This window comes from Cephus cinctus, unplaced genomic scaffold (assembly GCF_000341935.2).
Source record: "Cephus cinctus unplaced genomic scaffold, Ccin1 Ccin1_scaffold0564, whole genome shotgun sequence".
Classification (NCBI taxonomy): Eukaryota; Metazoa; Arthropoda; class Insecta; order Hymenoptera; family Cephidae; genus Cephus; species Cephus cinctus.
In genome coordinates, this window is record NW_014333216.1 from 729,550 (window position 1) to 756,712 (window position 27,163).

Sequence of the window (27,163 nt, forward strand, 5' to 3'; positions counted from 1 at the left end):
CCCTCCCACGATGAAATTGTATATAGGAATATTTTTTATGACTGTGGGTTCCAAGTGGCTACGTTAAATTAAAATGAACCGCGGAACGCGTCCTGAATAAAGTGTGGTAAAGTAAAACCTAAACTCAGGTTGGCAATGCTGTATCCACAGCTTGATGCTCTCGTCTGGCTGCCTTGGAGTTTCCAAGGAATTTCAAACTTGCGCAACTTTATATTTCCATCTAAACTTTCGTGTTCTTTCCTTCCTTCTTTTTCTTTAATTTTTTTTTCCCACCCTGTTTCTCTTCGACCCCCCCTCATTTCAATTAACACGACGCCATACGGCTCGGCTGCCGAGTCAATAAACTCCGTCAGCACTTGGTAAAAAGTCATGGAAATTGCCACGTTTTTTTAAAAATCCTATTTATATCTGTACCTCCCCCCCCCCTCTTTTATGTCACTGTGCATTTTTTTATCCACCCCATAACTTATAAATATCCATTACAACCTGGTGGTCTTCCACGTATTTATGGTTATTCGAAAACATTGACTAACCAAAACTGACGAAATAAATTGTCAATTTTATTAGTCAATCCTTAGATACACCCCCGAGTATGTAGAATTATTATAAATCGAAGGAAATCCTTGACCAAGTTACTCCGGCAAATGATGTTTTAATCGGTGACAATAATTTTTTTAATTTCAGACATTAGACGAGCATTACTTTACTTTTGACCCCTTTGCGTTAGCCTTTACATTTAAGTGGTTGGCACGCTTGTACTGAACAGCGAGACAATGCACGTCGGTCGAATTGAAACTGTAGTTAATTGCCTGGGAACAGACGTGGTGACGAATGGTGTAAATTTTCCTGTACAATTAGCCAAGTATTTTGTGCCGGAGCGAAAACGATTAATAAGGAATGACGGAAATAAATTTTTTCAAATTTTTCATTTCATGCGTTCCGCAATACCTTGCGATGAATTTCAACTATCGCGACTTAAAAAAAAAAACCGCCAGACAATTTAATTGATTTTCATCCCCTGACATATCGAATATCACTTCTGTCTACCGTGTCGAAGTTCAAGGAGAGTTTTAGAACGGGTCGAGAATACGACACAGGAAGACCCACAAAGTCAGAAGCCATAATGGCTGCCAACAGCTGGGACTGTACATAATTGTACGTACAGTGAATAGCAAAGAAAAAAAAATTCAACCTACCCTAAACACTCATTTTAATTTTATATTTTTAAAAAAAGTCTCAATTTTTTTTTTTAATTTCACATCATCCCCTACGCAGTCCGCGGGACTGGACAGTCCATTTGACATTTCAAGGGTGATTTTTTTTCTTCCCGATGAAATCATCATAGTCATCCAAGCGAATGACGAGATCTCCCAGGTTCGCTCTCATAACCCTGAATTAGGAGAATTAGCCGTGAAAATGTAATTAGCCCGCAGCCTTCACGGTCGGATCAAGTTTCACCCTAATTGGTACGTTTCTCGTATAAGCAACCATTCATAGCATTGCATTTGATAAAGAATAGTATATTTCAATTACAATGAAAAAGTGTAAATAATTGACGCGTGCTGAGAGCTTAATAATGATATTCGTAAGAACAAAAAAAAATGTACATAAAATTTAAATAATTTTTAACCGATCATTTCATGCCTAATTGAATTTTTTTAAGGAGGAATTTAATTAACCAATCCCAACGGATGATCGTTAAGAAACGTTAAAGTCTAACCCTCATCCTTACCTTAATTGGCCTTGTTACATTGGATAACCGTAATTGAAAAATTTTTAGTACTTTGATATTAATTAGCAAGGAAAATTGATCGTAAAATAAAATTAATCCTTCCCTACGGATCAGACACGAAGGATCATCCTGTCAAAGAGGACTTATAGTCGAACTCGTTCATCTCCCGTCTGACCCTCAGACCGTCTTATACCACTTTTCTTTAATCACGGCTGATCCTGCAAAAGGATATTTTATACGAGTCGGTCTGTAAAATGAAATTTTGAAAAGAAAAAAGATCCTTCGCGATCCCCACGAAAAAGCTGGGATAGTCGCACGCGTGCCTTTTGGAAATTGGCATTTAATAATTTTTCATGATAATAATAATTTCCTGGACAAAGTATAATTTCAAGCTTTACCGGGTGTCCCGTCGAAAGCTCTTAGTCCTTGCTTTGCGGTGTACTCTAAATGCTAATTTAATTAAGCACAATATTTTTAATTGCCATAATGAGAAGTTGCACAGAATTAATATCGTAAGCGTTTCCATATTGTGTGCAAGGATAATCGTAAGCGACAACTGCAACTATTATAAAGCTGGCTTAAGGCCAAAAGCCTGTAACGTATTAATTTATCAGACTGGAAAATTTCCATTTCTCTGCGGTTAAACTTAACAGTTGGTTTCCCTTGCAAGGACTCAAGGACGTTATACCGACTAGGCAGGACCAAAAAGCTAAGAGCTAAGGAACAAAGACTATATTGCATGGGTGGTTTTATTGCCGCAACGATCATAAACTCTAGGACGAATTTCCGCCTCGCTTTTATTTACGAGCTTTTTCACCGACAGCGTAACAACGCAATGCGAACTGCGTACTTTCGCGATAAATATTTCTTTCGACGCGATCTTTATTTTCTTTTTTTTTAATTTACTTTGTCCCGCCAGTCCTCGTTCCTCTTATGTCTTCTGCACAATTGGATTTTTATTTTTTGAAAAAAAATTCCTCCACTGTCTTTGCAATACGTAAAGGTTAGGTTAGGTTAGGTCTCAGAACTCGAACAGGAGGGTTAGTAACCGGAAGTCCGTTTTACCTTCTTACCCAACTACCTCGTGCAACGGTACGTGCAAATTGGTCTTCGTTAATTGTTCTCGTTAAAATAAGACGGCGCCTATTTTTTTTTTTACTAAGGTTCATTATTTTTTTACACTTCGGACTGGGTTGTCGGATGAATAATTCCGTTTGGCTGTAAAATTATCTTTCCTTTTTATTATCAGTTAAAACGTTAAAGCAAAAGAGTACGATTCCCTTTTTTTGTTACTTGTTTATTTTGCCGTCTGAAAACGTCATGTTTTAGGTACTCCGGCAATTTTGGCTTTAAGCTCTTTATACTTGCATTACCTTGCGTTCAGCTTAAGCTCCAAAAAAGGTCTAAACGACTCAGCACGTTTCAAAGGATTTAACAGTATTCCAAGGCTGGTACGAGTGTAACGCAGATTTTCGTGCTTTATGAAAATAAACTTCGCTACAGCTTCCAGAGGTAATTGACATATGTTGCAAAGCACGAAAGCAGCCAAAGCGAGCGATAAATACGACCGTGATATTTCGAGCTGGCATCAAAGAAAGAAAAAGCTTAGTAGAAGAAAAAAAAAAGTAAGTGAAAGCTCAAAAAGCCAGATGAACTTTTACCACTGCCCTAAAACACATCCAGACTCCTTTAACAGCAGAACCACGAGTATCGTAGCAGGAAAGGGTGCGTCATTTCTTTTCTTATCTAGTCGAGAGAGAAGGAAAAAATCTCATTTCCGTCGCGAGCTTAACGCGCGAAATTCAAATTTGACAAGTAGGATCAGGTCTTTCAAAAGATTACAAAGATCTGATTAAAAGGTACCTATATGACCTCATTCGATTTTTTCATTTGCATTGAACTTTTAGACTCGAGCTTTTCAAAGCACTCTCCATACACTTTGGAAAATACTGAACCATCAGTTATTTACATAATTTCGTATGCGGGAACAGACATAAATGTCGATTACCTCGCGTCTAAGTACCAGAAAAAAAGTTTTCGGCCTCACGCGTTTCCTAAAAACGCCTGAGAGCGGCGCTTTTAAGCTTTCGCTCAGAGCCGGACATTTTGTTAACCACTTTAATTGTCGCGACGCGTCACGGAAAATAACGCGTCGTTGAATATCCGCCCGTTGCGTACCTTTCTCTTATGCTTTTTAACGTTACTCATTGTTTCATAAAAATGTCACGAGGGTCGGACGTTGCTTGGATATACGATAACGATAAAATTAAGAACCAGCCTTAATTGCACAATTTAAGGAACAGTTAAATAAATAATGATAATTGGAGCTCGTGCATGAATGAAAAAAAAAGTGTTGATAAAAATTTAATAATCGCCCATTGAAGACTCAGTATTTCGTCCCTTAGTTACGAATTTATCTCATTATACAAATTAAATGAAAATCAGGCCAAAAGTGTGTTTTTCTTTGAGAAAAGTCAATGATGCTTTTATAAATGAGAGTATTGAGCCTCGCAGGTATCGATTATCGATAAAGCAACCTATAGCGGAAATACGGTACATGAGGGGTCAGAGTGGCTAGAGAGAGGGGCCGAGAGGGGAAAAATAGAGTGAATTCAAAATAGGACCAACACGATCCTGAATAAACGACAGGAATGAAAATAATTACGCAATTCAATTAATCTAAACGTACATAAGCATCACAGTCCGTATATACTCATCCGAATTTACATGAAGGTATACATTTATATATACGCGTCATCCCCACATACGCCCATTGGTAAATGCCACACGTGTACTTAAGAGATTTTCCAATTTCGGTTTTGTCAAATCAGTACTGAATTTCATGTACAATTTTAATAGGTAATTAATTATGTACAAGTAATTTATTACACGTTGAATATAAAAAATAAAATTAAGCAATTATCAAAATTACACGAATTTTCGATATTACAATTGTTTTGTTTCTTATACAGAGATTTAAAAAATTTTTAATACAATTTTATTATTATTTATTGTATCTAAGCTATCCGAACCATCAATTTTGCTACCCGAAAATATCACTAGGGTATATTGATTCATGAGACTTTACAACTGCCTGGATATGACTTCGACATTGCCCTTAGCATACATATATAAACGCCTATGTATACTATCAAATGTTAACATCCCCGGTATTCTATCAGGACAATTAATCATTCCATCCGCATATTCCAAGAGGTATACACATACCCAAAATTAGTTAGGACGTGTAATTACTTTTTCTTTCAGTTCAACTATTACTAAACTCCCGAACGTCAGGCTGTCGAAAATTCAATTTTACAGAGTAACCAAAAGTTATTTCGTCGGAACTTCCGAGTTGAGGGTAGAAAGTTGAAGAAAAAAAAAGCACCCCAATACGTGCCACGAGGTTACCCAAAGCCTAATGCCAAAGTACTCTCAACTAATATGATTAACATTGGCTAATCATTGACTAACGGAGTAACGACAAGTCACTCGTTCGTCATCATCCCTCTGAGTAATAATTATTCACAAGTCTAATTAAATATTAAATGACTTACCGAAGTATCTTGTGTTCGGCATATACGAAGTCACAAATTCATCCCTGTTGTAATTCATCATTACAATGCGCAATTTCGTACCGACGGGAGATTTCGGCCCTATCGTGCCATCAATTCTTCGATCGCACTTGATCGCATTGGCGCTCGTTGTCGCCAACCAAAGTAAGAGTACAGTGCTGGGCCAATTGTGACCCGCCATTTTGGAGCTGCAACAAAAAAATTAAGTCTGATATTAAAGCAGCTAGACTGATTTTATATCACCGATGAATATCCGCATTCGGGTATGTAATCTTATTGAAAAATCCCTAGGAAATTTATGACGAACATACTATAGGCGTCTTATCCCTAATCCTATTGACACCTAGGGAATTCACTTCGGAATTTCCCTAGAGCTCACACTGCTGACGTTTAATCGGAGGTTATCAAATGGAAATAGGAAAATAAATTGCTGAGGACCGAGGGGAAGGGTGTAAATAGTTTGATAACAACAATCGTCATATTGTTTTTTTTTTCGAGCAGCTTATCGTTCAATGTTTGTTCTGGACCTTGACCCAGGTCCTAATCGAAGCAACGATTATAATTTACTGCAGCGATGCTTGAGAATTTAATAAAAGTTAAATTAATTAGATTTTGAATTGACTGGAAATTTGTATTTCGCGGATAAATTTTGTACTTCCATGTTTCACCGTGGCTCTGCCACAGGGGCGATTCCATGAGTCACGTGAAGTGTAACAAGAGCAAAACACTGCAGGCATAGTTGGGGCTATTAGTGTTACATAATAATAATAGAAAATGTCCCTAGAATATGAGGTGCTTAGTCATAGTCATGGTCAACAACGTTTTTGAATACAAAGACAAGAAATATATATATATCCTTATATCGTTTTGATCGATCGATCGGATCAAACTATTTTTTCTCATCAAAAACAACAAAATTTATTTTTTTTTACCTATATAAATTCTCCTTTTTTTTCTTCGAGCAACATATTACTCGTAAAGAACCGTTATGTTAATATGCACAAAATAATATTGTCTTCTAGGGGATATATCGTGCAAACGTGCAGCCATCTCAGATCTACGTTCGTTTCTCACGCTAGGGCTTAGATCATGCTGAGATCTAAGAAAAGTGAGGTTAACAATGATAATTGCATTAATTTACAGCATACAGAAGACAAGCTATGATTTTTTTTCTGCGATGGATCATAGCAATCTCATGAAACATTTAAAACCATCAGTTTCTTTATTTTCTAAGTAAATATATACATATTACACACACGATCTATATAGGCCGTGACATTTGACTCGGATTGGCATTCTGCCATTTTGAGGTTAGACGAATCTGAGAATCACTATAACACTTTATTCGTATAATTTTTAATTGCTGCAAGTAAACGTTACTAGCGTAGAAATTAATTTGCGAATGAGCGACCCCATATTGATTGTCAATTGAATAGACGTTTTTTTTTTCCTTTTTTCTTCTCACAACAGAAATACCTGTGTCTTGCAACCCTAAGGAAAACCAGACTGATGCCATAAATGGGAATGCACTTTTCTACAGTCGACGCAGTACTGCTTTTTTCCCGCATTTTTTCTTATTCTTTCACTTGACAAAATGGCAATTGAACCATAGGTGCTTTTCTTGCTTTTCAAATGGCATACAAAACGAACGGGTGAATTTTATGGGTTCGAATAGCGATCTGGATAAAAGTACCAGAATTTATGACGATTTCATAGAATCCTAACCAGACCCTATAATAGACGCAACAAAAGTTCCAGAAACAAAGCGTGAAGCATATCGAGTAATATAACATAATACCAGTCTAACATCCTAGTCAATAATCCTAACCTAACCTAAACTAAGTTACCAGATGGAAACTCATATATACATCATGGAAACATCTATATTTATTTAAATAGCATACAGCGCTTAGAAGATCAAACTTCATTTTCATCCAATTTCAATTAATTTATTTACCTACATAAGACTAATTACCTGACAGTAAATACCAACTAAAAATAAATACTGACAATAATTAAAACGATTAAAATTCATCAACTCCGAAATCACTAACTACAGGTTGCTAAAACCCAAGAAAAATAAGTATTAAAAAAGTTGCGCCAATCGATTGAATAAAAAAGATACCTTATCAGTCTTCTACAATGCACATAATATTTTTCTATTATACATCCTCACGATATGCTTCAACGTTATGCAATAATAATAATATCAATCCACCAATGTATACTGGAAAATAATAAACAACAATTTCTTGGATAATAATTCGTTACGTAATCAATTATAAAATAATCCCCCCTCTCCCCCTTAATTAATTGATTCAACAAAATTTTAAAAATCCATCTTTCCTCTTTTAGTTCATTTCCGGTTACCCCTTCATTCTCACCATGCCTTGAGTACTACCCGATTATACCATTTTTCTCTCACTCTTCCATGCAATTAAATTCTTTCAAGTCGAATTGCTTCTCAGGTCAAGTTGTCGACTCTGCGTATTACTAGGGACATTTTAATAGCCTTATCAGTGCCTTTTTTGCTTTCAGTCTCCCTTCTTTGTCTTTATCCAAGATTTCTCCACTTATTCCAATGTTCGCGCGTCCGATGCTTCCGGAGTCGCGCTATCGGCCGAGGAAGATTGACGAAAGATTCAAAGTAGCATTCAAGAGGATAAAGAGAAGCCTGAAGAGAAGGCGAAGAGGTGGCCGATAAGGGAAAAGTGGTGATAAAGGAATGGAGAAGGAAGTGAAGTGGTACGACGAAGATTGAGATCTTCAGTTTTTAGCATGGTCGCTTAACGTTGAGCCCTTTGGAACTTAAGTCTGAGAGAACCTTAATGCGACCTGACTTTCCAGGAGGTTGGTATCAACCGCCTCATTTTTTTTTTTCGTTTTTTTCTCAACTCTTTCTTGGGTAAGACCATCGGCACGGGAATACCCACACAAACTACCCAGCTTACTCGAGACTTGGTTAAACTGATTAATTAATTCAATTATCGATGCCCGATAGCTAGTAGGTAACTCCGACAATTTAGCGAGGGCTCGAAGTAAGAGTATCAATTTAAAATAAATCTTGTGTGCAAGTGTGACAGACATTTTTTTTGTCAAGGAAGCTTAAAGATTGTTTCCTTTAATTGGTGTCTGTATAACGAAATGATTTTAATGCTGGAATCTATTAGAAATATATTTTTGTCGTTATCACCTAATTGTGAGAATTTTTGAAAATTTGTGACGTTTCGAAAATTTTTAGCCTGAGCATTTTTTTTATATTTGTTTTTTTTAGTTCAATTTTTTATTTGAAAAAATACGAATTAAATAATTATATTGTTGAGGTATATCAATATATTCTTTATTCGTAATTTTGCAGTCAAGCGTCGTTGCTATTTGTTGTAATTGTCAATAATTGTTATTAAATACCTACGTTTTTCCCTCTCGCAATTTTTACTGTTGTACCTTTTTTTGTTTTAACAATTTTAATACTAAATTGATTCGTAGAATGAAAACACATGCACGACTGTCACGTGTAGAAAATGGCCAATAAAACTCTCACGACACAACACCCACGTTCGCGAGTTCGCGGGATACTAAAGGCAAACCTCAATAGTGTGGTAACTCTTGACAAAAGTAGCCCCTGCCTCACCCCTACCATTATCTGAGAGATGCGCGCGCAGCATCCCTTGGGCCACGTGATCGGCCGCGCGTATATTAATCCTAGATAAGAATTGGCTCAGATGTTTCACGTGAATCGAGAGAGCGTATAACGGGATAAAAAAGTTTGCAATTAAAATAAAAAATTGCATTATTAATAACCAAATTTGTTCAGACTGTATAAGAAATATATTTTTAATGGAAATTTATATGTTTACACGAGCAGACTGACGAGTCTCATTTTTCAAGGAAATAACAACGGCAATATCAGCTCTATTGCGTCAATGGAATTCAAAGAAAACTCGCGAAAAATTTGCCACATTCAATTGGTTTGTCCTCTGAATTAATTGTTTTATTTTCAAGTACGCGAACAACGTGCGCAACGAATTCGTCATTTTCGGCAATTTTATTAGCCTCGTAAACAATTCTTTCGAAATTATTTATTTCCGCTTCCGTTGCGCAAAAATTTACGCAATTTGAATACAGCCATCGTTAGAGTACACTGGCAATTGGTTTTTTAGCGAACTTTAAAAAAGGCAATTCCAAGAATTCGCCGATCTCAAAATTACATAAATACGTGTATCTAAAAAATGTTTTTAATTAATTTGAACCGCATTTTAATCTGTGCTTAATAAATACGCTAATCGAAAGTCACTCAAGTACACCGTCATGTGTAACTGTATTTTTGCAATCGACGATAATAGTATCCAAATACCAATTAGTATTTACTTCGATCAAACAAAAGTCCATTGTTTCGTTTATAACGCTATCATGCGTGTCTATCACGAGTAGAACGTAACAAATTGAATATCGGGTATAATAAAATGAAATTCTGAAAAAAAAATAAAAAGTCGAGTGGTGTCAATAAAATGAAATTGATAAATTTTACAATAAAATCAACACGTCTATCCGACGTTATACGTGTAGATAGTTTGTAGAATTTTGAATATTTTTTTCTTTCCTTTTTTCCACTTTCACTCCAATAACTCCCTGGATTTTATACTCCATTTACAACGTATACAAAACTGTGCATGTGCATGCTGTATACGTATGCAGATTTTACGTTCCGGATGTTGGCACCAGTGTATACGTTCCGTCAGCTATTTATAACGAAAAGTTTACACGGTCAGACTGTTCTGCTTGAAAGCTGTTAAAGAGACATGGTCCACGGATGATTCGATATTTTGTAACGGGATACAAGAAAAAACACAGTACAAGAAATATTTTGGAAATATATATATTTTTTTTTCAAAAAACAAAATTACCTCATTCATATACCTTGTGATTATTTGTGATAAGATGACACTAACAATTACATCATAACAGACGAGTGCTGTTGCTACTGGTAACGAATTTTGTTTTGTCACGTGGGTGGATGGGTTATAAAAAAAAAAACTTTACAAAATAGGAAAATTGCCATGACAAAATCATCGTTGTCTCCGCGATAAAGAAAATTCCTTATGAGAAGACACACGCGACGTCACGACCAAGGAGTCTTGTTGTTTTCGAAATTTTGGGAAATTATGTTAAAAGTGGTAAGATTTGTCAAAACGTGATATAGAGAATGTCAATAGCCGCTCCGAGGTTTCAGTGTATCGAAATGACAGGTGAATAACCTCATGTGTTATCAATGCTTTTATTACGTGTTTTATTTGACATCGTTAAGTCTTCGAGTTTCCTCGTGTTTCATATTTCAAGGGAAAGCATTAAAAGTTCATCCTGGGAAGCCGTCCTTGTCGGCAACCATGCAGAAGAGTAAAATCCCTACTAATATCAACCAGCCAGGACGAGCAGGATTGTTGCAGGTGAATTACATTAATAAAAATATTATATGAAAAAAGATCTATGAAAATAGGTGTTTGGATTTTTATTAAAAAATTTTTTTGGGTATTTATAAATTTTAGACTGACTCCGTGGATCAGCTGACTGCTGATTCCAGAAATACTAATGCCAATTTGACAACCGTAAAACGCCGTTTAAGGGTACACTTTTTCCATGGATGTTCATAAAATAATGATTGAATCGATTAAATTTCATTAATTATTGTAATTTTTTAAGAGTCATTCAGCGTTCAATGAAAATTTTGCAAAGTCAAGGAGTCAGCCATCCACAGCGGCCATTAGCGTTGCTCAGAAGAGACTTTTGGAAAATGATTACACCACTAAGAAAAAGAAATATGCGATTCTCAGAAAGGAACTGGTGGACAAGCAGGTATTTTGAACGAAACCAATTTTTATTCCGATATAGTAATTTTGAAATTTATATATAGAAAATAACTCAGGAGTTATATGAGAGCATAAATCGTCTACGGGAAAAAGTGATATCACTAGGTTCTAAGGATCCTGGAAAAATCGAAGAGCTACCTCAGGTGAATCAGGTTCCGGCAAAAAAAGGCCAGACTCCCGGTATATCAGAGAACGTTGAGAATTGTCAAAATCGAGTAGAAATTTTGACACAGGAATTCATAAAGGACCTGGAGACGTCCTTTCAGCAAATTCCTGAATCTCTGCTGAGTATTTGCCAGGAGGCGTTGGCAAAGCGCACTGAGATCATCTCCTGGCTAACAGATTTTGGACAGGAAAATACAGAATTGAATTTAGATCCGGAGATAGCGAAACAATTGTCCCAGTACAAATTAGAGAATGCAGAATTAGAGTTAAGGTATGAGGAAGTGAAAAGAAGTCAGAATGAATTTGCCAGCAGGACGAAAGTTCTGCTGTCAGAAATAGAGCGACTGAAAAATCAAGATCGCCTAACGCAAGATCAGCTCAAAGTACTAAGACTGAAGATGGACGAAATCATGGCAGAATTATTGGAGGAGCGTGAAAGATCGAATCAAGTTAAAGAGAAGAAAACTAATATGGAAACTCAACTTCAAAAAGCCAAAAATCGAATAAAGGAACTAGAAGTCCAAGTGACGTCTAATGAGAATCATTTGTCGCAGTTACAGAATCAGACACGTCAGAAAGAAACTGGCAATGAACAGAGAGCACGGGAAATGCAACGTTCTTTAAAAAGTAGTGACGGACTGGTGGCGCAGCTTGAGAAGCAGCGGGAGAGTCTGGAATCACGGTATTCTAAAATCATTCGTTTTAAAGATCAACTCAAACTTTTAATATAAAATTTGTGTGTAGATTAATCGAATTGAAAAAGGATATTGACAATAAACAAGCGGAAATTAATGAAATGGCGGAAAAGTTCGAACAGAAAATTGACAACGTCAATAAGGATTTGGATGAGCAGAAAAAACTCCAGTACTATTAACTGCTTTAATAAATAATATTATTTTGATTCCTTTCAAATTAATATAATACGGACGTTGTTTACGGGACAGACAGGAAACGGAAGTTGCGCTGAATGAAGCTCAAGAACGTTGTCGTCAGTTAGAAAAGAAATATGAAGAAATGTGCGAGTTGGCAAAGAAGTCGAAGGAACTTAATGTATCTGGTGAGTTTAAATAAATTATCATTCTTGATTTCATTACGAACTTCTGACAACAAGTAGTGGCGATATTAAACTGTCCCAGCATAATAGCATAATCACGTATTCGTTACATTTCATAATCAAGATGGCGAACATAAAGAAAATGAGACGCGTCTTCGTAACGAGCTTGAGAGCTTGCGTGGAACATTGACTGAGAAAGATGAAAAATTAGAAAGACTTAACCGCGAAAAGGAGGAAATTATTGCTGTCATGCATCAAGCTGCCGTTAGTTTGCATCACTATCGAAAGACTGCATCAAACGCCTCACCTAAATCCTAAAGGTACGTTCAGATAAGAATTAGTGCAGGAATAATACGCTTTTGATAGTTATTAAAAAATAGGAAAAAAAATATTCTTTATATTGTCACGAGTTGTAGTACTTATCAAAATACTGCACTAATTCGTAGGCTAATTTTTATCTGAACGATACCGAGATACGGTGTTACTTAGGCGCTTGGTTTGCTTCCGTTACTTTATGTCGTGTTAATTAATCAATACGTTCTTGGTTATCTTACGATTTCTTGGTTTTCTCTAGAACGAGGATAACGAAGCTACGCGTGAAAAATTAACAGCAAAACTAGCAATGAAGACTAATGAGTTGCAAGCTCTACGCGCTGAGAACGCCGCACTGCGGAGGCGTCAGGAACTAGTGTAAGTAATGAATATTTGATCGCTTTTAGTTCCGATCATGTCCGCTAGATTGAAATGGTGTCTCTACTGCAGCCAAGAGAGAAACAGTGGTTCAATAAATCAAATGGCTGAAGTAAACAGAAAATCGAGTCACGAAAATGGAAAAGCTTTGAGTAATCAGACGATGGAAGTCCAACAGCAAATTGCGGACTTACGTAATGCATTGTCGGAAACCGTACGGAAAAACGGAGAGCTGCAAAAAGTTCTGGCGAAAAAAGAAATAGAGTTGGAGAAACGCGACAAGGACTTGAAGGAACAAAGTAAAATTCTGAGAGTTCGAGACGAAGTCATAGGTCTTATCAAAGGCGCGGATCAAAGATCTAACGGAAACAATATAAACGAATTACGTGATGTCTTAGACGGCAACAATAGAGACATGGCACAAGTTAGTAATAGTTAATACAAAATAATTAACTACTTAAACGTAATTCATAAAGACAATAATGAATGCTATTAGGTTAACAAACAGATTGCCGCTAAAGCTGAACAACTGCGTGAATTATTTTCCACCCTGGAATACAAACAGATGCAAATAAGACAACTGGAAACAATGGTCAGGCAAATGGACGAGCAACAAGAACGTGCCCAAGCTCAAAGGACACGCTTAGAAAATAGAATCGCCCAATTAGAGTTGGCTTTAATGGGACGTAACAAAGAACGGTACGTTGAGGAAGATGCGATTCCGTTATTAAATTTGTCGAGTCCTGATAAGGAATGCATCTTTCGTGTCTCACCACGTCACCCCCACCAACAAACATTACTCCGTCCATCCGCTCCGCCCAATTCCCAATTTTTCGGCCAACCTCGACCATCTTCGGATCCACGATCTGCGCCACTTCTACATAAGGCGCGAACCAAAACGGTCAATGCCTTCTCGATTCCCACTGCTATGGCAGTGGAACGTGGTTTGCACCATGAAAACAATGTGAAATATGGTCGGGAAGCCAGGGAATGTCCGACGCGTGATATTGATTGTGATCGGGAAGCATTTTATAATTGGTTAATGGGACCAATAGCTTTTGAGGGTACCAGAAAGCTCGTTAAACATTCCAAAGCTAACTACAATGGCGAACCGTCAAGAGCCGTACCTACCTCTCTGGAAATGATGGAAAAAAATGAATGCAATAACAGAGAGTCGCGGAGCGTTAATCGTGGATATAACAGAATCTTTAGAGGAGACAGTCATTCACCAAGCCCTGTTAAATCATCCTCACCCCATAGACACACACCTCCTATTCGTGTGCGACAGTATACCACTTAGAGATAATTTTGGAATTCTTTTGTTATTCATCCGACCAGTTTTTTGATACATATGTAAGAGTTTAATTGCTAACATAGTTTCATTGTACTTTGTATAATTTGGTCTGATTTGACAGGCTAGGTGCTGAACCCTGAGCTATAAATTTTTGTTTTATTAGAAATTCTTTGTTAATAAGCAATATGAGAAACCTTAAAATTCCTTACAGAGTGCCTAGCCTTTGAAACAGACCTGCACCGATTCTTAGTTTTGATTGTGCTCTTTTGTTTTCTAGGAGTAAAGGGTTCAGCTTCGCGTAAGGAATTTTCAAATGGTCTTCACAACGTTCTAGCCCGTCCAGTCATACCAGGAACCATTGAAGCACTGAAAGATTAGCCATTTTTCTTTTGAGTCTTGTTGTACGTTTGTTTTTGTATTATTTATTCACTTTTTTACGATTCGTTTATATTGGCCAATCTTTCGTTGATTCAATGTCGTATATAAGAATCACGTATATTTAAGAAAAAGAAAATTAATGAAAAAAATCAAATGCAGATAGAAACAAAAATAATTCCTTGCTTTTATAAATATTTTTATAATCCGTTTTTTTTGTATGTGTCAATTAACTGTTGATATATATTATACATTAAAAGTATGTACAATTTAATTAAAATTTGAATTTTTTTATCAATCACTGTCATTATCACTACTACCAGAATAAGCACCGAGTAACGATAATCCATTGACTGTAGAGATCTGTGTATTTTCTACGATTTTCTTAGGTTCGACAGTTTCATCTATTTTTGGAATTGCCGATTTTTTATCATTTTCGGTTTTTGGTTTCTCAAGATTTTCAGAATAACTTGATTCAGTTTTTAAATTAATCGATTGATCTATTTTTTTGATACCCGAGTATAGTTTCACTCCTAAATTACTTTTTTTCTTCACAAGACCACTCAAATTCGATTTGCTTGACGTTATACCTGAATTTGATGACCACGTAGATCCACCAACAATCGAGGACACTGATGTAGATTGCAATTGTGTTTTCTGTAAATAAATTTTAGTATACAGCCACAATGTTGAGACTCTAAAATACTGCTCAAAGAATAGGGCAGTGTTAGAATTTATTTAGCCATATTTTTTTAGACTTAGGTTTTTAGGAATATTGAACTTACATTGTCATTATTCGGTGCTTCATTAACTTCTTCTACCGATGATTCGTCCTTCTCTTTAACCTTCTTGTCATCTGTTTTCATTACTTTTCTTGGTGGTTCATTGCTTTCATCCTTCAACTCAATAATTTCCTCTTCTACAACAACGCCACTAGTTCCCTGTTTCTGTCCAAATACAGAACGAACATATTGTTCATCCAATTCTTCCTGTTCCTTTTCAGTTCTTCGAGTAGCTGCTTCTGTGTCAAACTGTTCAAGCATCTGATCATAATCAATAGTTTGCTGTCTCCTATTAAGGTCCTTCAATTCTTCAAGAGATTCCAACAATTCTAACTCTTGTTTTGATTGCTGTGTTCTCTTTTCAAGTAACTTCATTGGATTAGTCGCCTCCTCTTCCTTCTCTTCATCCTCCTCCCGCTGTGCCTGCTCCTCGGCTAATTTCAATGCCATGAAATTTCGTGTAGCACCAGCCTCTATCTCATAATCTGTGTTCTTCGGATCTGTTTTAAATGATATTTCTTGAAGGCAACGTGTACACTTTATGTAAAAACGATATATCCTTATTCCCAGATAATCATCACCCTCCACATCCTCTTTACGAGCATTAAACTTTTTTCCTTTGTATATGTACTCGCCACAGGTTTTACAACGCATGTTAAAGGGTGCCATCAAACGAACAGTATACTGACGGTTGCGGGCAAATTTCATCCGCGGAATTTTCGACGGGTCGAAATCCGGCGGATAGTATTTCTGTGAAAAAAATAAGATATTTATGTAATCAAGCTATAACTGATAACTTAAGGATGTAAGCACCAAAATCTAACCTATATATAATGCATATATCAGATATCCAATGAATTATAGTTATCTGATCATTATAATGATACTTACGTTCAATACTTTACGTTCCGACATTGTTACGGTTTCCTTTATACGAAGTTAAGGAAATATTCGAATATATCACACACAGTTATTCGTTATTGGAGGTTAGAAATCATGCAGCTCTTATACAACAAACGTCAAAGAATCCTACTGAATCCTACACGAATGCCATACAAGCTGCAAAGCTCAATTCACATCAATATTGTCTACTGTGCTGCCGCAAAGCTGAACCTCTAAACAGGGAACTACTAAGCTTAAATAGGCTTCGCGTTATGTTCCACAGGTAGCAGTAGCAGTATAAAACCATTAACTCCGTTGGTATTGCAAAACTTCATTACCGACACATCTAAAAAGTCCAACAATAAATACCAATAACACAATCTATCGCAAAAATGTCATCAATTAATATTGCATTGGCTATACAATATAAAATAATGTATCGTAACGGGGAATGCAAACTGAAATTCTATTTTAAAACTTATTTTGCTACGGACTGTTTAAAAATTATGCAATCCGATTTGCACGGTATTATTTATTCGCCAATACGAAATTTGAACTCCCATAACAAACTATACGTTAGACTTAATATCCGATAACATAATACGGGCGATGAAAGCCCCTCGGAAAGAAGTGCGGGCCGGCGCTTCGTGGAATTGAATTGAATTCGGCGCCGTGTGCGTCTCAAAGATTATTAAAGCTGCCCGAGGTTGCGGCTACGTGACGGAATTAGGCGAGCTGGCGAATCGGCCGGCGAGATCTGAAAAAGAAAAGGGATTCCAGCATTCTCAGTTCCCCACTGGAAAACAATGTCTAACTAGATACTAATAAAATAGTTTCCCGTTAATCAGATATTATAACGGTATAATGGAATAACAAATTTTTAAATTCGGTCATTAATTTAATACTAAAATCTATATTAATTTATTAAGTGTAATCCTCTCGTACGATCGGTCAAATTACACTACTCGAGTGAACAGGTTGTAGAAACGTGCCAATAGTGTCATCTGTCGGTATGGTGACATAACTTTTAAAATAAACGACTACCATTGGCTGAATTTTAGTAACCATAATGCATTGCTTATATACGTACTGGCGGCGGTTAATATCCAGTATTCCGCAGAGACCGTATACCAAGCATAATAATTTCTGTCAATTTATATCTCGACTTTTTATCGTTTCACTATATATTTTTATACGACAGAGTGAAATACGACAGCCTTATGTAATTAACTCGAAATAAGTTCCTGGAGGGTCGACTTCTTCTTTGTGCAAACATAAATTCATACGATGTCATCCTCCCTTAATCTATCTATCAGTGCGTGTATTTTTGTAATAACTAATAATGGTTGTTATTTAAGCACGGATCTTGTTACTATTTGATTAATGCCGAAGTATTAAAAAAAATATGTCAAATTCAAATTACACTTTGACTAGAAAAACAGAGAATCTCGCTGTTACATACATTTTGTAATTGATTATACGCCTAGAAATTCGTAAGTTCAAGATAAATGATGTAAGAGAATAATAGAGAAAATATAATCAAAATTAAATGTGCAGATATACGGTGGAGTACGGCTAATTAAATTTATTCGCGCCCATAAGGCATACGCTATCTAATTAATTAACAATTCTTGTACGCTCGAAAAGGGGAATCCCCCGATTACACTCTACCGTCAGAATTCTCGTGCCATGAGTAGACAGCAGAAAAAGCAATAAAAAATGAAATCATAAAGCACATAGAACAATGCATAGTACCGATCGAGTAGCGAATAAAAATTGACGATAAATCACCGAAATGTGGAAAAAAAGTTTTAACCGACAACAAAGATTTCATAATTTTGAAAAAGCATCCCAATACTCCAACTTCGGACCGTGAGACATTTGAAATGTCTGATCAGGCTGTACCATTCGTGGAAGTCGTTCCATTCATGGAGTGTAGATGCTGTTAGCGTGCAGTGGCTCTCAAATCTCTCAGATCGATTATCCATTTGGATAAAAAATTTGCAAAAAATGTTATCTCCCTAATAAAAAAGAATTTTATTGTCTCATTTCCAACATTTTGATTAACCAATCAATCAATCACAAATAGCAACTATGCACATAAATAAATTTATTTATTATTAGTGTAAAACAATTGATCGACAACTATGCAGTCTTATAATAATTGCCGGTACCCTAGTTGCATAGTTGTGTAGTAGTTACGAACGTCAATTAGCCAAATCTTATTTCTAATCCAATCGACAGCACTACACCTGTTACTAGTATTATCATTTTCACTATCGCTGTCATTACCTCCACTATGCGATCGACATAGTACGTCCTAGTGACTCTAGTACACGCGCTTACTCTACCACTACGTGACGTAACTCGAGCATAGTTACTCATTACTAGTACAAAAGGCAATGTCCCTTTAATAGCCGATTATTATCGTGTCGACTTTACGCTCGACGAACAAGAAAAAGGGGAAGAAATTTACTATTCTTGCACGTACAATTACTACGTACAACACGTACAACTACTACGAGTCGTGTTAGTCGTGTTTCTTATCGACTCTTCAAACTTATCATAGTACAACAATCATAGTAATACTATAAAAAAGTCACTATTAAATTCAAGGCACATTAAGTATAAACCTACAAAAAATCCTACCGTCTTGCATAGTTAAAAATTCAAATATCTTTTTCTACTATTATACATAGTACATCACTCTGTACTTATACATTTCTATTCACAATGCACTATGCAACTATACACGTTGTACAATGACCGCATGCAAGTTAACACATTTCTATGTATGTACATACGATGCGTGCAAGTTTACGAATTCGCATAAAGCCGCGTTTCGCACACGAGTTTCGTTTCGCCTTTAGATCCCACTAGGGCGACCTTCGAATCTTTATTATCAACGAACAGCAGGCGGATTTACAAAGTACACATGAAAGAGCCTGCACATATATATCGAAATCGTATCGAACATAATATTCGTTGCTAAGGGATACTTTGGGGAGAATTTTATTTAAGAAGTGGCTGTTTTGGGGACCGTCCCCAAAAAATTTCCAGCGTAACGGCTGTTTTGAGGACCATAAAGCGGACTGTCACACCAAGTTTGTTTATATATTTTTTAAGGTTAGACATCCAGTATTTGTGATGGCATAGAAATGTTTCGTTAGCTTAGATTAGGTAAGAATTCCAATGCTTTGATGTCCCAAGATAGTAATTTAAAAAAAAAAAACACTAGCTTGCTATTGTGAACGCCCCTTAATTTTTCGTATCCCCAAACTATCCCTTGCTCACAACTATATATATGTATCGGTTTTAGTATCCGTACGTATTGCAGCGATAGTGATATCAGGATAGTACAATATACACACATATGTATATATAATAGTATGGAATATTGCACTATAGTAGTCGACATGACCGCATTAGAATATCTAACGCGTCATGGGAACATGTTATCCTAACCTATCGCATACACTATGACCCAAAGTAGAAAATCTTTCGGATCTCTTTCGAACCGATCGACAATGTTTAACGATTTAAGAATACGTAAGGAGTGACAATATATTCGACACTTTTTTTCCTTCTCATTTTTCTCCTTTATTTTCATCTTTATTTTTGTTCTCTTTTCTCTTCATCACCCTTTCACCCCTTATTCTTACCGTTCATCCCTATTCTTTCACGCGGTCGCGTTGTAGCGTCAATGGAATTTTGTTATGTACCCCTTTATTTTTTTTTCTTCCCACCATCTCGCTCGCTCCGATTGTTCTCATCTTTGTTCCGCCGAGACTCCCTGTCGACGAATTGTGGAATGTCAAACGCGCTTCCGTTGAATAAATGCATCCCGTTATTCGAGATATTTCGATCGACTCTGCGATATTCAAGACGGAAAAGAAGAGTGAGCGGTGCGCTTGTACGGAAACACTGTCGATAAAGAAGGACGCGTTTGAATATTGAAAACGTTTAAATTTCCCGCGCAACCATCAATCCAGAAACTAATATAAAACTTGATAGACGCATATCTCCTTTTTACTAGACTCTTAACATTTTGTCTATCGCCTCTAGAACTCTTTGAACATCGACAAAATTTTTGTTCAAATTTCTTATCAGCTGTCTACACAACTGTTATTTTACAGTGCCACTCATTCCACTTTTCGCAGATTTCGAGTTTATACATTATACGTGCAACTCTCTCTCTCTCTCTCTCTCTCTCGCTCTCTCCCACTTCTCCACCCTAAGCACAGTCTCTCGGTCGTAGCCACACAAGAAGCCGAGTGGAATGCGGTTCGAATGACTGTCCAAGTATATAAGAGTACATAAGCCTTCGGCAGATATATATATTACATATGTACAATAAATATATATATATACACACGTGGAATTAGCCGAGGGTATCGAGTATAGACTAAAGGACGAGCCAAAATATATAATATCCTTTCTATTCCATATTTATCATAAATTCGAATCTTCTGGTCAAATATTTATACACGTATATGATTTATCAGACGTTTTCATTCCGCCTGCTTCTCATTGCGCAACGTCGCATAATATAATTTCGTGTATCACCAATGCATAGACACGGGTAAACATAGTACAGGTATGTTATACGTACGTTTTTACGACAGTAGGCTACGACTGGTTCACACGAGGAAGGACACGAAGAATAAGTGGAATATGAAAAGGATGAAGGATAAGGTATAAGGTGGAAGGAGGGTTTTCTGAGAAAGCCGAAAAGCGAAACACGAGCCCGTGGTAGCCCCACTGGGAAGTTGGTAGTCCTGACTGGCGTGCCGGTACCTTCTGTGACATTGGAGATCACGGTTAGGTGGCCGGTTACCTACCTTACCTTACCATACCTTACCACGTAGTTTTACCATCTTACTCTAACGACTTTCTTCTCGTCTCACTTCCACGCGTCTCGTCCACGCGACATCCGTCTCTTCTTTTATGACTGCGCACTTGCTCGCTCGTACGTCACGCCATAGAAAACAGTCGAATAGACGTCTGCGCATGCGCATACGCACGCGCATGCGCGAACGCACATAATGCCGTACAATTTTTTTGTTGGGTTGACCCTTATTAAATTTCACGAGTGTATAGGAAGTCTTAATCGGTGGCTGAATATCGCAGATAAGTTTCGTCGATACTTTGTCTTCGGCTACTTTGTTGCCAAGGTGGTCAAGATGGCGACGATTTTATCGCTTTCTTGTTTTATCGTTACACTGGTTTCTATGTCTCTTAACCAGTTTTCTTTGTTTCTTTTTTTAACAATTTTATGAGTTCCCTCTAGCTCTTCTTTTTGGATTATGAGAATACTAGCGTTGTGGCAGTGTTTTAATCTTTTCGGTATAATTTTTCGAGTTGCCGGTGACGAGTTGACAAGTGACAGCGATAGCAGCGCCACTCGGTTTAACGGAACTGTTTATGTGAATTTTGTAATTTGCTATGGTAAATTATCGGCTGATAACTTTTTCGATACGATACTCGTGACTGCTTATGTTCGATGGTTATCTACGATTGCCCAATGGTTTAAATTCTCACGGAATGTTCTAGTTTCGGTAGTCCCGCGTCGGAGCGCCATTAAGCCTTGTCCCGTGGGGACACTGGGAGCGCCATCAATTATCCCATATGGTTTTTGAGTTTAATGGTAGGCAACGTCACGGCGACCTGGGAGCCGTGTAAATAAGTCCAAGGCTTTCAAGGAATCCTCACCTATCCTTTAAACTTGTGTGAACTCTGTCTCTCTTGACTCTTCGTAGTTTTTTTTATCTCTCTCATGCAAGAATTTCTCGTAAACCAGAACTCGTACGTAAAACAAACGCAAAACGAGTAATTCAACGTGTGACTAAACGTCTCGTCGTTATTCTTGAATAATTTCGTTGGATGGTGGAGGGGGTAAATTTTGAAATTTGAAAAAAAGTCTCACGGTCGGTCAACGTACTTTTCCTTTTTTTTTTCCATTTTGTGTGTTTATGCGAAATCATGAATGAGCCAACGGTTTCACATACACAAGGGCGGATTTAAAGATCCAGCTCTAGCTTTGAAAACCTGTTTTCCTTAAAGCCAACCGCGAAGCAGGTGTCTCCCGCTGGACCAATAGCCTCCTGGGGCATTGATATCCTTGTAAAAAAAAGGTATACATATATTATAAAAGTATATATATATATATACATATATGAATAAAGATAGGAATTTTTTTTAATACGGCTATCCTCAAGTATTCGCTATCCATACTGGTATTTTTGCGATTATTTAAATTCTTTGAGAATCAACCTTCGCGATTTCAAGTTGTCATACGAAACTTACTTATCACGAGCGACAAAGCGTACCAGTTTTTAAAGCGACACCCAGTAGCAGATATGGCACAGGTTCTCAGCGAGCGATAAAGTCGCTTTTGCCATATATCTCATGCCATATCCTATATCAGTGTACTTTATGCTCAGCGCACATGGGAATGCCTTTAAAGAATCTTAACAGATAAGGATAGGTCGAGTAAATGTACTGTTGAAAAAAAAAGTCCGTAGTTAGTCTCTTGGGGCTGGTGAAATTTTTCGATTTAGGATACCTCTGCTTTGCAAACGTCCAAAAAATTATAGGGGATGCTCTGAAACGTTTCGGAGACAGAGAGGGAGTGTGGAAAAAAAATGGCCAGGACGAAGTTGAGAAGGTGGAGCAGGGAATGTTGATTGAGAAATTATACGGGAACAACCCCCCAGTCACGATCGTTCTAAACCACAGCTCAAATGGCTTGGAAAAAATCCCTCGGTCAGGCTACAAACAGGATTGGAATGTATTCGGTTACCACACCCTGTCGGACATCTTGTTTGATCCCACGGTTTGCCACGAGGTTCGATTCGTAAATGATAAACAAAAAACCAGAGCCGCAGGTACGCCACCGCGTGTCACGTCTGAGGAACCATGCTACTATGCGCAACTATGATGGCCAATAGTAATTATGTTGATTCATAGTTAACAACTATTGTCATTTAACGGTATGAATACTATTACACCGTAGACTATCTAACATAGTCGTTTTAATTTTTTCATACTTGGTCTATTTATGTTACATATTTTATTTCATTGAAAATAGTGACATTTTTTATGACACTAATGTCAACGGATATTGATAGTGGTTACTACGACTATATCATAGTTGCATAGTTGAAAGATTATTTTACCTGAATTGTGGTTTAGTGGTAATACTAACTTCAGTCTCGTACCAATGGATTGCATCGTGTCTGGTAAGTGGTACTGGTAACAGGAATAGTGGTATTAGTCACAGTGGTGGTTGTAGTAGTAGCACAAGATTCCAAGGCGTATGCAGTGCCAGACAGGTCTGCCTCCCGCATCGCTAGATTCCTGATACGGGACCAACTATATCGTAGTAGTGTATAGTACTGATTATAACCGAAGTAATTAAATATATGAATTTTTATGAAAGCTACTATTAACTTGGTATCAACTATGTTTAACAATGTTTATCATGTTTTCTTACAATTTTTTTTATCCACAACCACATAAGCCATTACCAAGTACCTTCCGATAGTCGCCACTACGATTTTTATGGAAATGAAAAACGTGAATCTCTGAATGGTCAGATGGTCGACGTGAATGAAACCCCAAAGTACCAATCAGAGATCAGGACGTAAAGCTGAGTTAGTATAGTAGATCCTCATAGGCATCCCCGCGATAAAACTCGTCAATTAAACCCAGCATGTTTTATTTATGAAGAATTTATTGTTTCAAAAAATCTTAATTCCTACATCGAATGACTGCCATGTAAATGATCTGGAGCATTCCTAAAACATCATAAAACCGGCATCATCCTGTCACCTCATAATTTAACCGTAGCGCCTAAAAGAAAAAGAGATCTAAAATATTGAAAACCAAAAAAAAATTGTTTTCCAATAAAAAAAAAATACAAAACATTCTCTCGTTCCGATGGCATAATACGGAATCATAATAAAGCGCAATAAAGTCCACCGGTTCATTAATACGTCGGAGCCGTTGAGTTTCTCCCTTCCATTCGGTCGCGCGCGGTTCATTGAGTACGTCTGGTATGCGCGCGGCCATTTAACACTAAACGGCCGACGGCTTCGGCCTCAGCTTTAAGAACTAAGAAGATGGCTCCCGTAGTGTAACGCGTCCTGATCGTGCCCGAGGATGGCCTTCAACTTGCAGCCAAGGTTTTGAGAGCCGTGCCAACGTCGGCCCTGGACCCTTCTATCAACAGGATGCGTGGAAGGAAGTGGTTTAAAGGATTTCCATCGCGCGACGATAACTGCCAACTACCAACATGAATATCCGACATAATATCATAGTACCCCCTGACTCTTACGTAATCGTCTACTTCGATACTATCGACGATAACCTAAAAATAAGTCTCATAGTTGTACAATAGTTGAAGACTAATGTATAAAAAAATACTATTCACTTTTTTTTTACAAAAAATGATAATACTATCAAGACGACTCGGTGAGATAACGACGAGATTCTCATTAGGATTATGATGACGTGGCACTTGTTATGTGACGATTTCAGCATTGACAGGTCGATAATAATAATGACTATATGTCAAAGTTAACACGTGGTAGCGCCAAAGGCTATCTTACGTTGTAAATAGTCGATGCGGATAAGGACTAGAATTATCAAGAGTACGTATCATTCGTGATCCTGGAATAGTTAATAGTATCGCCGGTTTCAATGAAGTATCTACTATGGTTGACATAGTAGTCACGTTAATCACTATGAGCAACTATTGAGGTTCACATAATTCTGTGAGTTTACTATAGCGGGATAGAAAAATGATGTTCGTTCGATTTCTTGGCTCTTCTCTTAACCTGCCAGCGAAGTGTGTGGCAAATGATTCAGGCCCTCGTGGCTTGAAGGCTTCAGGATTGAAGACTTCAGGCTTCAGGCCGATGCCTTCACGCCACCAAAACATCCTGTCTGCCGTTCGTCGAAGCCGTTTGCCCGACGCCGCTCACATGTAAATTATACTTGCCCCACACGACCAGTCCCATCGCAGTAACACAGTACCGCTGCCAAGAGACAAAGCTCGGGATCGTAAAAGGCGCTCTTGGCCAAGTGAGATAAAGAGAGAGGACTCGGTGGACCCGAAGGGAGGAGAGAGAGAGAGGGAAGTAACACACAGAGAGAAGTTACAAGAAAACAAAAGAGAGAAAAAAGGTCCAGAGAAGAATTAATGTTGATACTTCTGGTGAAAGAGAGAAGGATAGACACAGAGAGTCAAGTTGAGTGAGGTTAGGATGCATACCGATGATACAAGGTGCATCCGTTTTCTAAAAGTTTCGTTAAAGTTTAATGAAATTTAAACTTTTAATACTTTTACCTTCAAACTGATAAAAATTTCAAGGTTTTACGTAAAGCGTCGTTTTCAAATTGGGACTACCTTTTTTTTCCTTTGAGCCCTCCCATTGGTTCTGGATATTTATTTAGGCTTGGTTTAAAAATTCCAACCTCCTTTTTTTGGGACAAATGTTGAAATTATGTAATGCCACGATTGGTCCTTTCACTGTGGACGGGGATAGAGTTTCTCGGGATAAGTAGCCCAAAGTCCTATAACGGTATGAAAATTCCCACAGGACCTGCATCCCCTCAGCGGGAGTCTGCCAAAGTGGCTGACATAAATTATTACGGCATATACGAACAAGCACTGGCACCCTGTATACATATAAATATATCCATATGTAACGAATATATAAAAGAGTAGAGATTCGATTTTAATATAAAATATATACATATATAAACCTATTAATTAGTCATTAACATTATATACTGTCTGTAGTTAAAAATAAATGGTTATTCTTTGATATCACCGGTTTCAAATAAAATTACAGTTTTCTATCGTAATGGGATTTTTTATGTCCTCCCGATTATCCAGTATACCGGAAATAGTCATGATCATTCGACTATCGATTGACAGCTGATGACTGTATGAGTCCGTATCGATTCCCTTCAACATGTGGTCACGCGACATTAATTGGCACGAGACAAGCATATGTTTTCTTAATAAGCTTCACGTGTTCGAAATCGATAATGAGGAATTATCGTAATTGTCAATTACCAATACAGTATCGATCTATCCCTACCTACGACAGTTAGTCGAGTCGAAAGTCGACCAAGTGTACAAACGAGTGTAATGCATGTATAAGAATTGAAAAGAAGATGAAATAATAATAATAATATAAGGGACCAATGAGGCCCATTCGTAAGGCCCCACCTAGCGATCCAAAGCCTCGTATAGTCTATGGCTTTTTTACTTGACTGATCTTCACACTGACTCAACAAAACCCGACTTATGATTTACAGATGTTAAACCCACGATTTTCTACACATTTAATATATTAAATATAAAGCACGCGGTGGTCGATAATGGCGACGGATAAGATAACGATCACATTAACTATGTCTTAAAAATTTTTTATCAGCATCTCATTGGCTCTTGTGTTGTATTAAATAGAATCGAAGTCAATTTCGTATATCGTAATGTTAGAGGTTAGGTGAGCATAGTGAGCATTGCAATTATAATATGCAATAATGATAATGACAACACAAGGTAAATAAATCGTATTGACCGACCAATAGGAGAACTGATAAAAAAAAAAGCTGAAAAAAGATGAAGAAAAAAAACGTACTGAATATATTAATAATTGTCTCGAATAATATAATAAAATCTTTATGGCGGGAAGTTTCGTGCGTTTAAAGGTACTTTAACGACCGAACGTGT

General features: G+C 37.2%; 4 protein-coding genes across 11 annotated transcripts in view; 1 reads left to right on the forward strand and 3 right to left on the reverse strand.

The window, feature by feature from the left end:
- LOC107268539 (spondin-1) overlaps positions 1-8,880 on the reverse strand; it is a 15,768-nt gene extending 6,888 nt beyond the window's left edge. For 5 of the 6 annotated variants that reach the window (XM_025085757.1, XM_015741413.2, XM_025085758.1 and 2 more), the window contains exons 1-2: positions 8,720-8,880; positions 5,290-5,495 (exon numbers count right to left, since the gene is read on the reverse strand). In XM_025085757.1, coding sequence (XP_024941525.1) covers positions 5,290-5,488 — 199 coding nt within the window. In that variant the 5' untranslated portion in view covers positions 5,489-5,495; positions 8,720-8,880. The remainder of the gene's footprint in view (positions 1-5,289; positions 5,496-8,719) is intronic. The other variant, XM_025085759.1, reaches the window with a different exon arrangement.
- LOC112494480 lies at positions 6,246-8,688 on the reverse strand. The gene is made up of 2 exons (XM_025085775.1): positions 8,132-8,688; positions 6,246-6,406 (listed from the first exon to the last, which is right to left on the reverse strand). The coding sequence occupies exons 1-2, from the start codon at positions 8,392-8,394 to the stop codon at positions 6,277-6,279; spliced, it is 393 nt and encodes a 130-aa protein (XP_024941543.1). The 5' UTR covers positions 8,395-8,688; the 3' UTR covers positions 6,246-6,276.
- On the forward strand, positions 7,406-14,789 carry LOC107268540 (putative leucine-rich repeat-containing protein DDB_G0290503). Of its 3 annotated transcripts, none has more exons than XM_015741416.2 (12): positions 7,406-8,157; positions 10,645-10,751; positions 10,851-10,928; positions 11,005-11,157; positions 11,216-12,018; positions 12,081-12,200; positions 12,281-12,393; positions 12,515-12,654; positions 12,965-13,080; positions 13,153-13,504; positions 13,577-13,779; positions 14,652-14,789. In XM_015741416.2, exons 1-12 carry the CDS (start codon positions 8,136-8,138, stop codon positions 14,674-14,676), a joined length of 2,232 nt encoding a protein of 743 aa, XP_015596902.1. In that variant the 5' UTR covers positions 7,406-8,135; the 3' UTR covers positions 14,677-14,789. The 3 variants fall into 3 exon arrangements, with proteins under 3 accessions (XP_015596902.1, XP_015596901.1, XP_015596900.1); XM_015741415.2 differs by lacking the exon at positions 7,406-8,157 and adding an exon at positions 9,057-10,553; XM_015741414.2 differs by lacking the exon at positions 7,406-8,157 and having other exon boundaries at positions 9,057-10,751.
- LOC107268542 (coiled-coil domain-containing protein 94) lies at positions 14,384-16,590 on the reverse strand. Its single transcript, XM_015741419.2, has 3 exons — positions 16,423-16,590; positions 15,535-16,281; positions 14,384-15,406 (listed from the first exon to the last, which is right to left on the reverse strand). Exons 1-3 carry the CDS (start codon positions 16,444-16,446, stop codon positions 15,044-15,046), a joined length of 1,134 nt encoding a protein of 377 aa, XP_015596905.1. The 5' UTR covers positions 16,447-16,590; the 3' UTR covers positions 14,384-15,043.
- Between the last annotated feature and the right edge of the window lie 10,573 nt (positions 16,591-27,163).